Consider the following 14,434-nt stretch of genomic DNA (forward strand, 5'->3'; position numbering starts at 1 on the left):
GACAATACCAAAGTCAAACTTGAAACTGGCTAGAAAATTCAAGTTTATTGAACTTGTCAAGAGCAATTATCAAAGCGAGAGTGGTGGGGCCTTGTGACTTACAAAGCAAACATCTAGGTGTCAAAAGAATGATGGGACCACAACGAGAGTCTTGTAGCCATAAAAAAGAGTAAAACACCTTTAAAAAAATGAGTCAAACCACAACTACTCCAAAATATCTATTACTCTACTGCAACAATCAATAAGGCATCCAATTGCATGTTCATATATTTTACCTAACACATGCGACAATCCCCAAACAAAATAACCCTCATAAAATATTAAATAACATAGTCAAAATTTGAGCATAAGAGAAGGAGAAAAGAAAGTTAAGTACTCTTTATGAAATGACCCATCTAGTTCTCACCAATGTTGAAGTAGAAAACTTGTAAAGAAAAAAAAATTAAAGAAATGCATCAAAGAGATTTAAAGTGAAAGGCATAAACAAATGTTAAGAGAGCACCTACATGTATAGAAAGTTAGAGATGAGAGGTAGTGACAAACGAGGGGCACAAGATGAGAAAGAGATGACAATGGGGTGGGGTTATGTTATGCCACACATAGAAAGTCATTTTAGAAAAAGATGAAAGATTTTTGGGTTTTTAAATTTTTAATTTCAGTCTAGTAGTGCGAGTTTGTGTGCTTTCTTGATTCAATTTTTTTTCTTTAAAGGCCGCGCTTATTAGGTGTTGGGTACATTGAAATTTAAAGGTAACATTTCCACAACGCAGCCTAACTCATCAACAATTAAGAAAATGTAGTCTATATTTTATCAACGGTTTTGAATTGTTGCTTGATGTAGATAAGTAACAGCTATATATAAAAATTTAATAAAAGGACATAAAACAAATATATTATTGTCAAAGATTATAAAAGTGTTTAGGAATTGATTATCAACGGTTATATAAATAAGCATCGGTTTCCTATTCTATGTTTAGGAAACATTTTTCCAACTGTTGGAGTCATTGGTGTTGCCTAAAGCATAAAATGTTGTAGCATTAAATAATTGGATGGATACATTAAACAAGTTATGTTGATGGTCTAGCAGTAAGACAACGTGGAAATGACTTTAATGTTGTGTTTTCGAACCTTGACGGTAACATTTTTTGTGTTTTATTTGATTTAAAACAAGCTTTTGAGAAACATTCTTTCATTGGCCATGTAGGTACAAGCGGTACAACTGTCACCAATAACTTCCTCCTTGGGTCACAGGTATCCACATTGAATGTGTGTGACCCGACCTGGATAAGCAGTTTAACAAAAAAATTTGGTTGATTTGCACTAGGTCACACTAGGTTGTATGTATAGCAAACCCAATAGCTAACTTGACCCAATCAGACCTTTGATTCGCAGTTGAACCGATCGGATTGGTCTAGTTTTTAAAACACTAGGAGAAAATCACGGAAATCCACTTTACCTTTGTTCGTAAAATAATTAGTTAACTTTGTTGGCACTGTAAAATTTCTAATGGTTGATTAGCTTATAATTGGTATTAGTTCTCTAATTAGCAGTTAGCTGAGTTACTCAGTAGAAAAAATAAGTAGTTGAATGAAGATATTGAGTTAAGATCGACAAATGAAGCATTAAGTTCTTTTAATTCTAAATTGAAAGAACTTTTGGCACTCTAAAGCCCATACAAAAACCATGTTAAATCAATATAACAAGAACTAATTAATTATAAATTGAAACATAGATTAAGGACTAAAAACTCATGCCACTACATTACATTGTCTCATACATAACCCTAAAATAAAAAATTATAAAGCGGAGGTCTAAGCCTCTCTTCCAACATCACCATCATGACCTTGTAGAGACTCACGCGTAAAGGGAATGTTTAGCCCAAACACAAATAAGACAAATAAACAAAGAGTGAGATACATCACACAATAATTTAAAGCTTAGAAAAACTTAAAGAAGGTAGGGCACTCGCACATATACACATACATATTATATATATATGTGTGTGTGTGTGTGTGTGTGTGTGTGTGTGTGTGTGTGTGTGTGCGTATCACACATATACATGTGGTACCATTTTGAAAACACTTTGTGAAGTAGATTGGGAGCCCATGTAGTCGACAAATTTTCACACATTGGCAATCCAAAAATAACACTCTCACCAAAATGACACTGCAAGCGGTGCATTAGGGTGTTCTAGTATTGCAAGACTACTCCAACCTATGGGATCAAAATGAGCTTGAAAGAGATTTCAAACCATTGAACCCTCATGGTCACATTCATACACCAACTCATTCATGACCTTCCCAGTTGGGTTCATAAATATACTTTAAGACATATATGCATGACACAATGCATGGTTCACAAATAATATGCATGTGGTTTATTTTCAAAATCCCTTAGAGATTTCTATCCCACAAAGACTAGATTCTTGTAATTGAATCCCAACATATATTCATACCATGGTATATTGTATCCACATATATTCATAGGCATCATGCATTCAATCATACTATTAATCATAGACACGTCCACTCATTCACATGATAACTTCATGGCACAATATAGTTTCACATTCACACTTAAACTCAATCACATAAAGGATACACTATGGGTAGATCATAAATATCATTTAGATTAAGGAAACTATTTGTATACAAAGTTAGGACACTTAATAGTTGATCTAATAAGCACCATGGACCATCTAGAGCTTGAAAATCACATTTTAAGGTCCCTAGAAAGTTTCACACTCATGCAACTTGTGTTGGGTTTGCCAAGGATCCTGTGAAAACTACACACTTGTACAATTAGTTTCTGACAAAACAAAATTTGTGTTGTTGCATAATTTTGTGAGTTTAGGGTCTCTAATAACCCCCAAGCATCCCTTAATTCTCAGAATGGGTCCTTAGGTGTCTAATGCCCATCCTTGTATGTGGTTCCTAATTGATTTCAAACACTCAATTAGTTTTAACTTATAAATCAATTACCAATTATGTTGTCCAAATTATTAAGAAACCAAATTTTATTCAAGAACGCTAAAAAAGGGGAAAATTGCAAGAAACACATATCAGTCCTAAAATCAATTGATATACTCCATACATAAAATGAATCAAACAAAAATTCACTCAATTATAAAAAAACACACAAAGCTTTGATGTATTCAAAACCCATCCAAGAATTAAACATAAAACCTAAGTGTTTAGGAACAAACCCATTACCCATCACAAGAAACTTCAAAAAGTAATACAAAACCCACTCCTCCTTACCTCGAAAAAAGCATTACTCTAAGCAAAGCATTGTATTAGCAACAAACCCACACTCTTCTCGCTTTTCCTCTTTTGTTATTACTTGCCTCTCCTTTTTTTTTTCCTTTTTTTTATCTTATCTTCTTTCTCTACCTTATGGTGACTAAACTTAACTCTTTTCTATCCCTTCCTTTTTCTTAAGACTTAGGTAGACTGATAATTTGGGTGGGCTTGTGGCGTATTGGGCTTAGTCATGCATTGGACTATAGTTGCTCTATTATTATCTTAATATCTTATTCCTATTAGTTTGACACAACAAATCATGACATACGATAAGATTAGAGAATAAATTTATAATTTGAACATAAAATAATTCTTAAATAAAGTAAGGTAAGATGATATAAAATGATAATAGTGAAATCAAATTATATAATAGTAAAGTCCTAATAAGGGTTTCATCATGGCTCATTTCTATAATTTGAAATTTGGGATATCACAACTCTATCACCCTTCAAAGGTTTTAGTACTTGAAAATCATGACCAAACTACACATGTCTACCCTCCTCATTTTCTTATGAATGATCTCATCAAAAGTTGGTTGTACAATACCTAATGCCATTGGTCCCCCAAATCTTAGGTCAAGACTAGGTTGATGACTATTATGACAAGGTTTCTTACCCATTAGACATCAATATAACTCTTCCTTACCTACGTTAGTAAAAAATCTAGACATGTGCTCTAGACTATAACAGTTTTCTCCATTATGGTCACCTATCCAAAAGTAGTTGGTGTTACACTTGACTCATTTATTGATCTAATCCAAGCTCCTCTTGTGAACCTTACCTAGCATTCATCTCTATAGTTCATTGTAGTACTTGGATTCCTTTACTTCTCACTAGTACCTACTGCAATATCTCACAACATCTCTATCGATTTTAATCCTCATATTAGTCGAAGCACATACAGTTGTTTCCTACTCATGGTTTTCACTACTCCACTAGTAAATCTAAGGTGACACTTCAACTTAAGAGTCCATTCTCTTATGATTGCAACAACTTCTTAGTCCAAAATTATTGAAATCAAGTTTTCTTAATCTAATTAATTACCATACTTATTCCAGAACTTCTAATCTTGAGGTTCTCAAAAGCTCTTATCTCCTAACTTTATTTCTAACCCTTATTCATTCAACCTATCAAAGGTTTACTAAAGTAGGTCTTACTAACAAAGGTTCTATGATTTCAGTTTAATCTCATTTAGGGGCTTTCCACTTTAGCTCTATGGTTCTATTGTTTAATACCTATTAAATGCTTCATATAATCGATTTTTGGCTATTTTGAACTATTAGAAAATGAGCTATATGAAAACATAATAAAATAATAATAAAATGAACATCACATCCTCATTTAATGGATGAAAAGACCATTTTGGCCTATTCGCAAACATAGATGATCAAAATGAGACTTTTAAAAGTTAAAAAGACCAAAATAGGAAAAATGTTAAAAGTTAATGAATCAAAGACATTTGTTTCCTGCACTCCCACTATTGTATCCTACAAAATGATATTATAGTCAAAATAAAATTTTGGGCCATAAGAAGCAAACCGAGAACACATAGCTCCCAACTTAGGAAGGGTGTTACTATTGGTCCTAACAAAATTGCTCTTGGTCCCGAACAGCCAAGAGTAATTACCAAACTACATTTCCCCACCTCCCCTATCTTCATTCTTCTCTCCCTTTTTCCCTTTGTTCATTCATTCTCCCTTTTTTTCTCTTTCCCTTTCTCCACTCTTTACACTCACACGTTGTTAGTTTTTTTTTTCTTTCATTTTCATAGTAAAAAATGAATCATGATTCCATTATGCACAATGAAATCACGATTCTATTTTTTCGGTTTTGTTGTCGCTCAATGGAATCACAATTCATTTGTGCAATAGGTTTTGTTACACAATAGAATCAAAATTCTGTTGTGCAGTGCATTATGTAACACAATGGAATCACAACTCCATTTGCACAATTAATGCACAACTGAATCTTGTGTAAAAAAATTTGTTGCACAATGAAATTGTGATTCTGTTGTGTAATATTTTGGGCAACACAATGGATTCATGATTTCGTTCTGTAAGCTTTTTAAAATTTTGTTATACAGAAAGTATAACAAGAATCACACTTTCTTTGTGTAGTTTTTTTAAAAGAAAAATTACTAAATGGAAGTGTCAGTCTGTTGTGTACTGTACAATGGAATCATGCACATTTCCATTGTATTGTCATCTTTTAATCCCTTTTGTATAATGAAATCATGATTTTATTGTGGATTTTTCCCATACCAAGATGCATTACAAAATTGTAATTTTGTTGCATAATGCGAAAATTTGTGCACAATGTCATTGTGCACAATTTTTGCACCCCTATTATGTTGTGGATCACAATTCCATAATACTTTTTAGGGATGGATAATTTTGAAATTTTAAAGAATTGTATGGCCAATAGCAAAACCCATTGGGACCAATAGCAAAACAGGTTTTAGAAAAAAACATTAATGTGGCTGGACATGATATGATACAATGAAAGCAACTCAATAACTTGGGCTGGTGTTGGACGTAAATCAGATACATATGATGGCCCAAGTGAATATTTTAATTGCTATACTTTCTGACAAACCTGATCAAAGTATCTACATATTTTCATATTGATGAATTTAGTTCTCATATTTTTTTTAGAAATACACATGTAAATTCAGTACACATGTCTTTTAAAGTTTGAGATGAATTCCACTGATATAAAAGTAAACAAACTTTGATTATGTTTGATCGAAAACATAGAGATTAGAAATATATTTTTTCACATTTTTTTAATCTATAATCAACTCCCAAATTCAAATATATTTTTAACTTGATTTCCTTTCCAAAAAAATTTAAAAATCTTGGTGACAAATTCATTTTATTTTTATATTTGTCTCAATTCGTGTTGCAATTACCAATTTCTCATTACCATAGTTTAAAAAATGATTAGTGGATACCAAGAACTTATTTGATACTTAGTGAGAAAAAGAGAAAGAAGAGGAAAACATTTATGTATAATGAGTGATATGATGCGATGAAAAATAAAAAAAGAAAAAAACTGTTAATGAGTTACTTGGAGTCGAAAGGAGTCTCACTAATTATTACGATGGACTCTCACAGTTAAGATAGTTTCTATGACAAAGGAATAGCTGGGTAATGCTGATGGCTGGAGTTTTGGTCTTAGACTTCTCTCCATTAAAGTTGCTAATTTCACTGCTTAGATTTCAAGAAATCAATCTCTGCTCTGTTATAAGTATATAAAGATTATGTTAATTTGGCACTTAAAATAGTTATTCAATAACACTCGTATAATTCCTTAAAAATTCTATTATAAATATTATTCTTTTTGTCCCTATCTCAAATATACGACTCAAGATAATTGCTGAAAGTGTAATTATAAGAATTCTTGGCTAATAATCCCAAGGTGCTTGAAATTTAACAACAGGGCTCGGATTTTCTAACCATTTTCTTTATTCTTTATCCTAATAATCTCGTTGTATTTCTTTCCGATTGAAAAAAAAAAGTGGAAGATTATTTTTTTTATCATTGATGAAACCATAGTTTGTAAAATCTAAACATGCTATTTTTTTTTTATATAGTATATCTTTATTCTCTAGGTGATATCATTTTAGTTCCACGTGGACGATGAATTTAGTTTCCCCTTCCTGCCATCAATTTAAAAATTAACTAACTTATAGTGTTTTATTTATTATTATAATATTTATACTTAAATATATTTTTTTATTCCTAATAAATATTTAATTTTTTATGTTTGTTTCACGTTGAGTTTTTATTAAAATAATAATTTTATTTTTTTTCCTTTAACACTTATTTTAATCATTGATAAATTAATGAATTTTATATTTATTATGTGATAATTTTTTTCATTTGTTATTAGTTTGGACAAAAATAAAATTCGTTGATTTATTAGGAGTAAACACAAAATTCATTAATTTATCAAGAATTAAAATAAAATATCAAGAATCAAAAATAAAAATTTTATTTATTAAGAATTTAATGCAAAAGTAAAAATTTATGAGAAAATAAATAAAAAATTAGATATTTATTGGAAAAATTAGTGTACGGAGGAGAGGCAAATATTTGATTTGTATGTCATTGCAGACTTGCAGTGCAAGATAGTGAAGTTAAGGTAGGTAAAAAAAAAAAGGCAAGACCTTCCCGAAAAACGAGATAATACGATGAAAACATGAATGGCACCTTTTGAAATGGCAATTACATACATAATTTTATTGTCATAATATTACATGATTACATGGACACCATAAACAACTAAGACAAACAAAAAATCTTGGTTTGGATCACAAGTTACCGACACTATGCTAAGGATGAAATTGAAGGATTCTAATTGATCACCAGAAGATGAAACCTTGGTCCTCTATGCTGAATAAAACTGAATTTCATTAATTCAAACCTTAGTCTCTGGTCCACCATCATCACTTTTGCCTTCATAGCAATCAGCCACTGCCACCTTTTGCACATTCTTGTAGTTATATCTGCGAGCAAAGAACACAAACACGAACAAGTTCAATGTGGTGATGGCTGCAAGAAGCCAATAAAATTTGTCCAAGCGGCTACTATTCAAATCCTTGCCAATCCAACTCTTCCCACTCTTGCCTGTGACATGATCCACAATTGTTATTAATAAACTACTAAGAAAACTTGCAGCTCCAATGACACTAAGGTAAAGTGCTATTCCAAGGCTTCTCATTGAGTCTGGCACTTGGTCATAGAAATACTCTTGCAAGCCCACAAGAGCAAACCCATCACCAAATCCAATGATGAGAAATTGTGGGGCCAACCAAAGGGCACTCATTGACAAAGAACCCTTTAATGGGCCATTCATCTCAACAGCCTCAAGCCTCTTCTTTTCCACCAAAGCTGCAGCTATCATTGTGATGACTGAGAAGATCATTCCAATGCCAATCCTTTGGAGGATGTTGATTCCTCTCTCATTTCCTGTTAGTTTTCTTAGCACTGGCACAAGGAGCTTGTCATAGATGATCACTGAAACTATCATCCCTATGGCTGCAAGAGTGAAAATTGAAGCTGGGGGAACCACAAATCCATTGCCTATTTTTCTGTTCATGATGGCACCTTGCTTGATGAAGAAAGTAGAGGTTTGGGAAGCACATATTCCAAATGGTAATGTGAACACCCAAATGGGGATCATGTTGATGATTAGTTTCAGTTCTTCAACCTTAGTTACTGTTGCAAGTCTCCATGGACTCTGTTTCTCTGCTATGTTCCCTTCATTTTCAATAATTGCTGCCTTGTCAAGAAATCTGATAAAACAAACCATACATCAGTTACTTTATATTTAACATATGGTAAGAATTGTTACCATTATAATGAGAACATTAGTTATAAAATACTAAAATTGGGAAGGTTTTGTCCAAAAAAATGTATCATAACAAAACAGAAAAATCATTCAAAAGCTTTTTTTTTAAGAAAAAAAAAACTTTAGTATTTAGTAAGATGTATTTAATACTTCTTAACGGGTATCTTTAAGAAACTAGTTAACAAAACACTTAATTTATATGAGAAAAAATGTTATCCATTGATTTACATAATCATTTAATTAGAAACTATCGTTTATGATAAATTTATTAACTTTTATAAAATTATTTTAAAAGTCACATAAACACAAATTATATAGTCTTTTTCAATTTGTGCACATGTACACATCATGATCATGAGGAGTAATATTGAATACTTTTAATTAGTTACTTGAAAAAGAAAATATTAAATGACTTTTATATTTTTGATAAAAAAAATGATTTCTTTATAGTTAGAAACAATTTTTTTACCTTCTTAACATGCGTCACATATTAGAATATACACAACTAAATTGGCCTTTCTTTCTCAATGTAATGGTTTAGTTTTACTACTTACTTGAGTTTCTTGGTGTGAGCCAGAAATCTTTCATTGTTGCCCTCAGACTTGGAAACTTCATACAATTGAGTTGGATTGGAAGGATATGGAAGCTTTCTTTTGGAAATAGCAGCAACAAGAACTTGCAACATAGGAGTCAAGGGGCTCCCAATTGGTGTCCTGTAACGGTAAGAGGACCTTCCAATCAAGAATATGAGCAATGAGACAGCCATGACTCCTGTGAGGATGATATCAGCAACCCCCCAATTGACATGGTCTTGCACATACACAATCACAGTCACTCCTAGAATGATTCCACTACACAAACCACTGTTCCACCAGTTGAAAAAGGACATTTTCTGCCTTCTTTCTTTGGCATTATTATCATCAAATTGATCAGCACCAAAGCTCTCCAAGGAAGGTTTATGCCCTCCAGTTCCTACTGATATTAAATAGATGCCTAGGAAGAAAACCACCTCATGAATCCTCCTAGGTTCGGTGCATGTACTAGTATGATCACATGGTTTGAAACCTGGTATGAACCATGACAAAGAAAGCAGAACCAAACCCTGTTTTTTTCCCCACACAAAAACAACTTTTAAACAGTTAATAATATATATATATATATATAATAAATTAATAATGGCAATGTTATAAGAGTTTAATGACTATGACAGAGTAAAATAGTTTTTATTATCATCCAATCACAAATTACAATTAACATAATTTTTAAGAAAATTACTGTAAAAGTCAACAAATTTATCATGCAATATAATTTGTAATTAAATGATAATATCGGTATATAACTATTTTTTCTCCAGTTATAAAGTGTTTAGTTGAATGATGACTGAGATTGATTACCATGAGATAAACGATGCATGATGTTATCACAGTGGTGTAACGGCCTAAGTAAGCATCAGCTAGGAATCCTCCTAACAATGGCATCAAAGTGGTGACACCAGACCAATAGTTCACATTCTTAACTGCTGTCTTAAGGTCTTGATGAAGAACTTTTGTAAGGTAAATGACCAAGCTAGTTGCTATTCCAAAATAGCTCAATCTCTCACTAAACTCAATTGCTGCAAAAGAAGGACAAAAAACATTAATAAATGTAAACAAATTAAAATTTAATGGTGATTCACTAATAGTCTAAAACACATTTAATCACTAATTATCATTGATATAACTTTTAAGATAATTTAATAAAAGATAACAAACTTACCATAACAATAACTTTTGATGAGATAGTAGTATAGAATTATTTTAAACTATGAGTGTATATATTTTTTTTCAACAAATTCTTATTGTTATGGGAAAGAATGACCTCAAAGTTTATGAATATATGCATGGCTAGTTGTGGACCAGCTAAACGAGTAATTGTTAACTATTTTAAATTCAAGTAAATAGAACCGTTTTAATGTAGAATTTTAATTGGTTTCAGTATGTGCTTGGTTTTTATGTATGAAAGATATAACTAGGAGGATCACAAAGATAAAAAGTAAGAAAGGGAACAAGCATCCTGAACCATTAATGCCTAATCTATACCTCGTTCTTGTTAACTGATTTTGGCACACACAATATGGGGTAAACTAGGAATAAAAAACTTTTTATATATTCTAAAAGGTTGAGTATGTTAAAACTAAAGGTAAAATTTTAAGAGATAAATAGTGAAAATATAATAAAATATTATCAAATTAACTCAACTGTATAGTTTTTTACTGATAAAAAAACTGTAAAGTTGTTTTATACAAAAGCTATATGTAGCGGCCCAACCGTATTTGCAGCCTATGAACTATAATGAAGGGAACTCTTACGTTTTCTATTAATAGCAAGACTTTAATTTTTATATCTTTTTAGTCTAAATTTTTTATACCATCAATTAATTAAAATAATTATGAAAAAATTTAATAATTATAATTACGTAAGCAATATATAATTGAATTAAAGTTTTAAAAAAATATTGTCATTGTTTTAGAATCTTCTATATAAAAGTATTTTTTTCATACAATCTAAACAAAACATGTAGTCTTAAAATTATTTTGGTTATGATAAATTATACGTATATTGTACTAAATAGTCTATTTATTTTTAGTGAATTCGGATATTCCTTGACACGAAAGTTAAAAAATTAATTCTTTGAGATATTAAAATTCAGGGATTGATTTTTTCCAACGGACGTTTTTTCATATTTTAACCACTAATTTAAATACAACCTACAGTACTTGTCCTCTAAAAAAGAACACTCATTATCTAATTCACCCTTGGTTTAACAGAAGATAGTGGAGCATCTTTCTCACTAGTAATAGTGAATATGTAATGCCTAATTTGTGTGGCTCATATCCATTAATATATCTACTAATGCTGTTAAAATATATCTAGGTTGTAGGTAGTGGGACCCACCGCTTTGTAGGCCATACTGTCCTTTACCATTTTAGTGCATGGGAATCTTACCATAAGTACTATCCCAATTAGCAAAATATTCTTGTTTTGTATTGATATTCCCTAATAAAGTAAAAAAAAAAATACTTTAATATAAAAGCTAAAAGCAATAATTACTCCATTTACGGTTGAATATATGTACATATAGATATATACTGCCGCAAATTCGAGGATAGGAAGGGCAAAGAGGTCTATAGCTTGATCATAAGCACTAACAAATAGGTGTCGTTATTAATAAACAGAAATAAAGAATCAAATGTTTGTATTATTTCTATCAAATATGTTTAAAATTTAAATTGTGAATAGAAAAAAAAATTGTAAGCTCTCAAGGGGTGTAAATACTCAGGAAAAAATCATTAACATGATTGGTAATGTAATAATATCACAAAAAGAAAGATATAAAGAGGAATGAGAAACATGCAATTGATATGACTACTGTTTGAATGTAAGGGAATTATTACTCTTATTAATTAATATCAATATCATGAGTCTATTTATATTAATATTTGATATATAATATATGCTAATATGATATGTTATACCAGTAGTTTTTTTAAGCTATGTTATACCATTAGTTTAGATATATGATATTGATATTAATAATTTAATTTTCATTAAATAAAAACTGTATTAATAAAACCCAATACGAATTGCCATGTCAATAAGTTTTAGTGTATTTTTTCCCGCTTAAAACAAAGACACTTTAGACAATTTTTAATAATTTTATTTTTCATTTATTTATTAAATCATACTAATTAGTTAGATATTTAATAGAAAGTGAATTTTAAATGTATATTTATTATTGGGTATTAGGGAATTAATAATAAGTTTTAATAATGCCATTAATGAATATTTGATTTTTGCATTCATTAATTTGTATTATACATTAATTTATTATATGATATAAATATAAAATAATGGAAAGTAGATTTTAAATGCATATTTGTTAAGATTTTGCATAAGAAAGTAAAAGAATTTAATTAGAATGTAGAATAATATATTCTTTTTAGTCCTTATTATTGATTTTGTTTGTTTTGAAGTATAAAACACTTTCGATGTAATCACATAGACCAATAAAAAGATTTAGTATAGTTGATTTTATTATTTTTTTTAAAATATTATTAATGTACTAATTTTATTCTTATTAATAATCATTAACTTATTACGAGTGATTAAAAATATTAAAGTTTACTATCAATATAATACACAAATACTTAGAGTATTTTTTTTAAACAGAGCCAACTCATATTATTAAATCATTCCAATAGAACTCAACCATGCAATTTGGATAATTATGAAAAACATGAGGGCTAGCAAAATCTCTAGATGCCCTAATTCATATTATTTAAGTATCATTAATACTTCGAGTATTTATTAACTAGATAAACTAGTAAAAAAAAATTAAACACTACATAGAAATTATAAAATTTCTTATAAAAAGCACTATCAATTCTTTCTAAATAGTGTCTTATAATAAGAATCAAAATGAGTAAAATTTTTATCCAGTCATTTAGAAACATATTATAAAATTGTGACTTTCCTAAAAATTACTTTAAAATCATATTTATGGTAAGTTTTTTAATTAGTTCATAGTAAATAAATTATTCACCAAAAAAATGAGTAAAAAATTTAATTTACTTTTCATACACTGAATATAAAGATTTTTCACTAACAAGTAATTAGAAATCAATACTAATATAATTTTAAAGTAATTACTATAAAAATTAACCAAAATAATTAGATGACAAAATAAAAGTTTTTAATACTATAGATCTGGCGCAAGTTGTGCTTGGATTGGTATTTAATGTATTTGTTTTGCCTATAAAAAAAGTTTGTAATACTATTAATTAATGCACTTTAATTAAATTTTAAAATTTTAATTGATTTTTCATTAAAATTAATAAACTCTTAATTTTAATTATGATATGATATTGATTACTATATTACATATGATGCATTATAAACCAAACCCAAGAAGACGTTAGTTTGACTAAAATTAGACTCGGTCCATTTGTATAAAGTTTCGACTTTTGTAGATAAAAAATATGATTGAAAAAAAAAAAATCACACTAGGGATAATTAACCAGATTTTTGACAAAAATTAATTATTTTTTAAATCAATAGATAGATGTAGGTAAGTAACAGGAAGATGCTGATATTCCTTACCAATAATGAAGATAGAAGCTTTCCAAGAACCAGTTGAAGCTCGGAGAGGAACTCTTCCTTTGTGATCCAATGAAGAATCACGAACCCATTTCATCTCATCGTTAAATTCCTCAGGATTTGCATCAACTTTGTTCTTCTCCATCTTTTCGTATGATGCTAGTGGTTTCAGGCTGCAAGTGGAATACACTAGCCTTGCTTGTTCAAGTATACGATGAATATTGGATTTTGTGGCTATTGCATTGACAACCTCTTCACCATAGACCCCCCTTATATAGAGGATGATAATTGCCTTTTTGACTCACCATTAGCTGAGCAGGGGTTTGAAAAAAATGAAATCTCTCTCAAATATGCAATGATTGCTATTTGCGACAAAGACTTTTTAATTTTTTTAAGAAAAGTATTGAGAGAATATTGGGAAAATTTTACGTGATTATTAATGTCTTAATAAATATGTTTTTATTTTTTTGTAATGTACATAACTTGGTCCATATATTGGTTTAAAATGGTCTTTCTAAAATGAATGTATTACAACGATTAAAATTAACTAACAAGGAGTAAACTTGAAAGAAAAGAATTTTACGAGAACAATTTTGAAAAATCTTTTTATAAGGAGCAAAACTAAAAAATGTCATATTACGAC

General features: G+C 29.8%; 1 protein-coding gene across 1 annotated transcript; it reads right to left on the reverse strand.

Annotated features, from left to right (window-relative positions):
• Window positions 1-7,516: 7,516 nt before the first annotated feature.
• On the reverse strand, window positions 7,517-14,108 carry LOC100806045 (protein NRT1/ PTR FAMILY 5.6). The gene is made up of 4 exons (XM_003516856.5): window positions 13,795-14,108; window positions 10,051-10,268; window positions 9,211-9,758; window positions 7,517-8,600 (listed from the first exon to the last, which is right to left on the reverse strand). The coding sequence occupies exons 1-4, from the start codon at window positions 13,934-13,936 to the stop codon at window positions 7,724-7,726; spliced, it is 1,785 nt and encodes a 594-aa protein (XP_003516904.1). The 5' UTR covers window positions 13,937-14,108; the 3' UTR covers window positions 7,517-7,723.
• Window positions 14,109-14,434: the final 326 nt, after the last annotated feature.

Source organism: Glycine max, chromosome 1, assembly GCF_000004515.6.
Source record: "Glycine max cultivar Williams 82 chromosome 1, Glycine_max_v4.0, whole genome shotgun sequence".
NCBI classification, from domain to species: domain Eukaryota; kingdom Viridiplantae; phylum Streptophyta; class Magnoliopsida; order Fabales; family Fabaceae; genus Glycine; species Glycine max.

What these genes read in the sequence shown, in the direction of transcription:
- LOC100806045 (XM_003516856.5), bottom strand. Translation starts at nt 13,936, where the DNA reads ATGGAGAAGAACAAAGTTGATGCAAATCCTGAGGAATTTAACGATGAG. An exon ending in AGCTTCTATCTTCATTATTG is followed by an intron (nt 10,269 to 13,794) that starts GTAAGGAATATC and finishes CTTCTTTTGCAG; the next exon opens with CAATTGAGTTTAGTGAGAGA. An exon ending in CATGCATCGTTTATCTCATG is followed by an intron (nt 9,759 to 10,050) that starts GTAATCAATCTC and finishes GGAAAAAAACAG; the next exon opens with GGTTTGGTTCTGCTTTCTTT.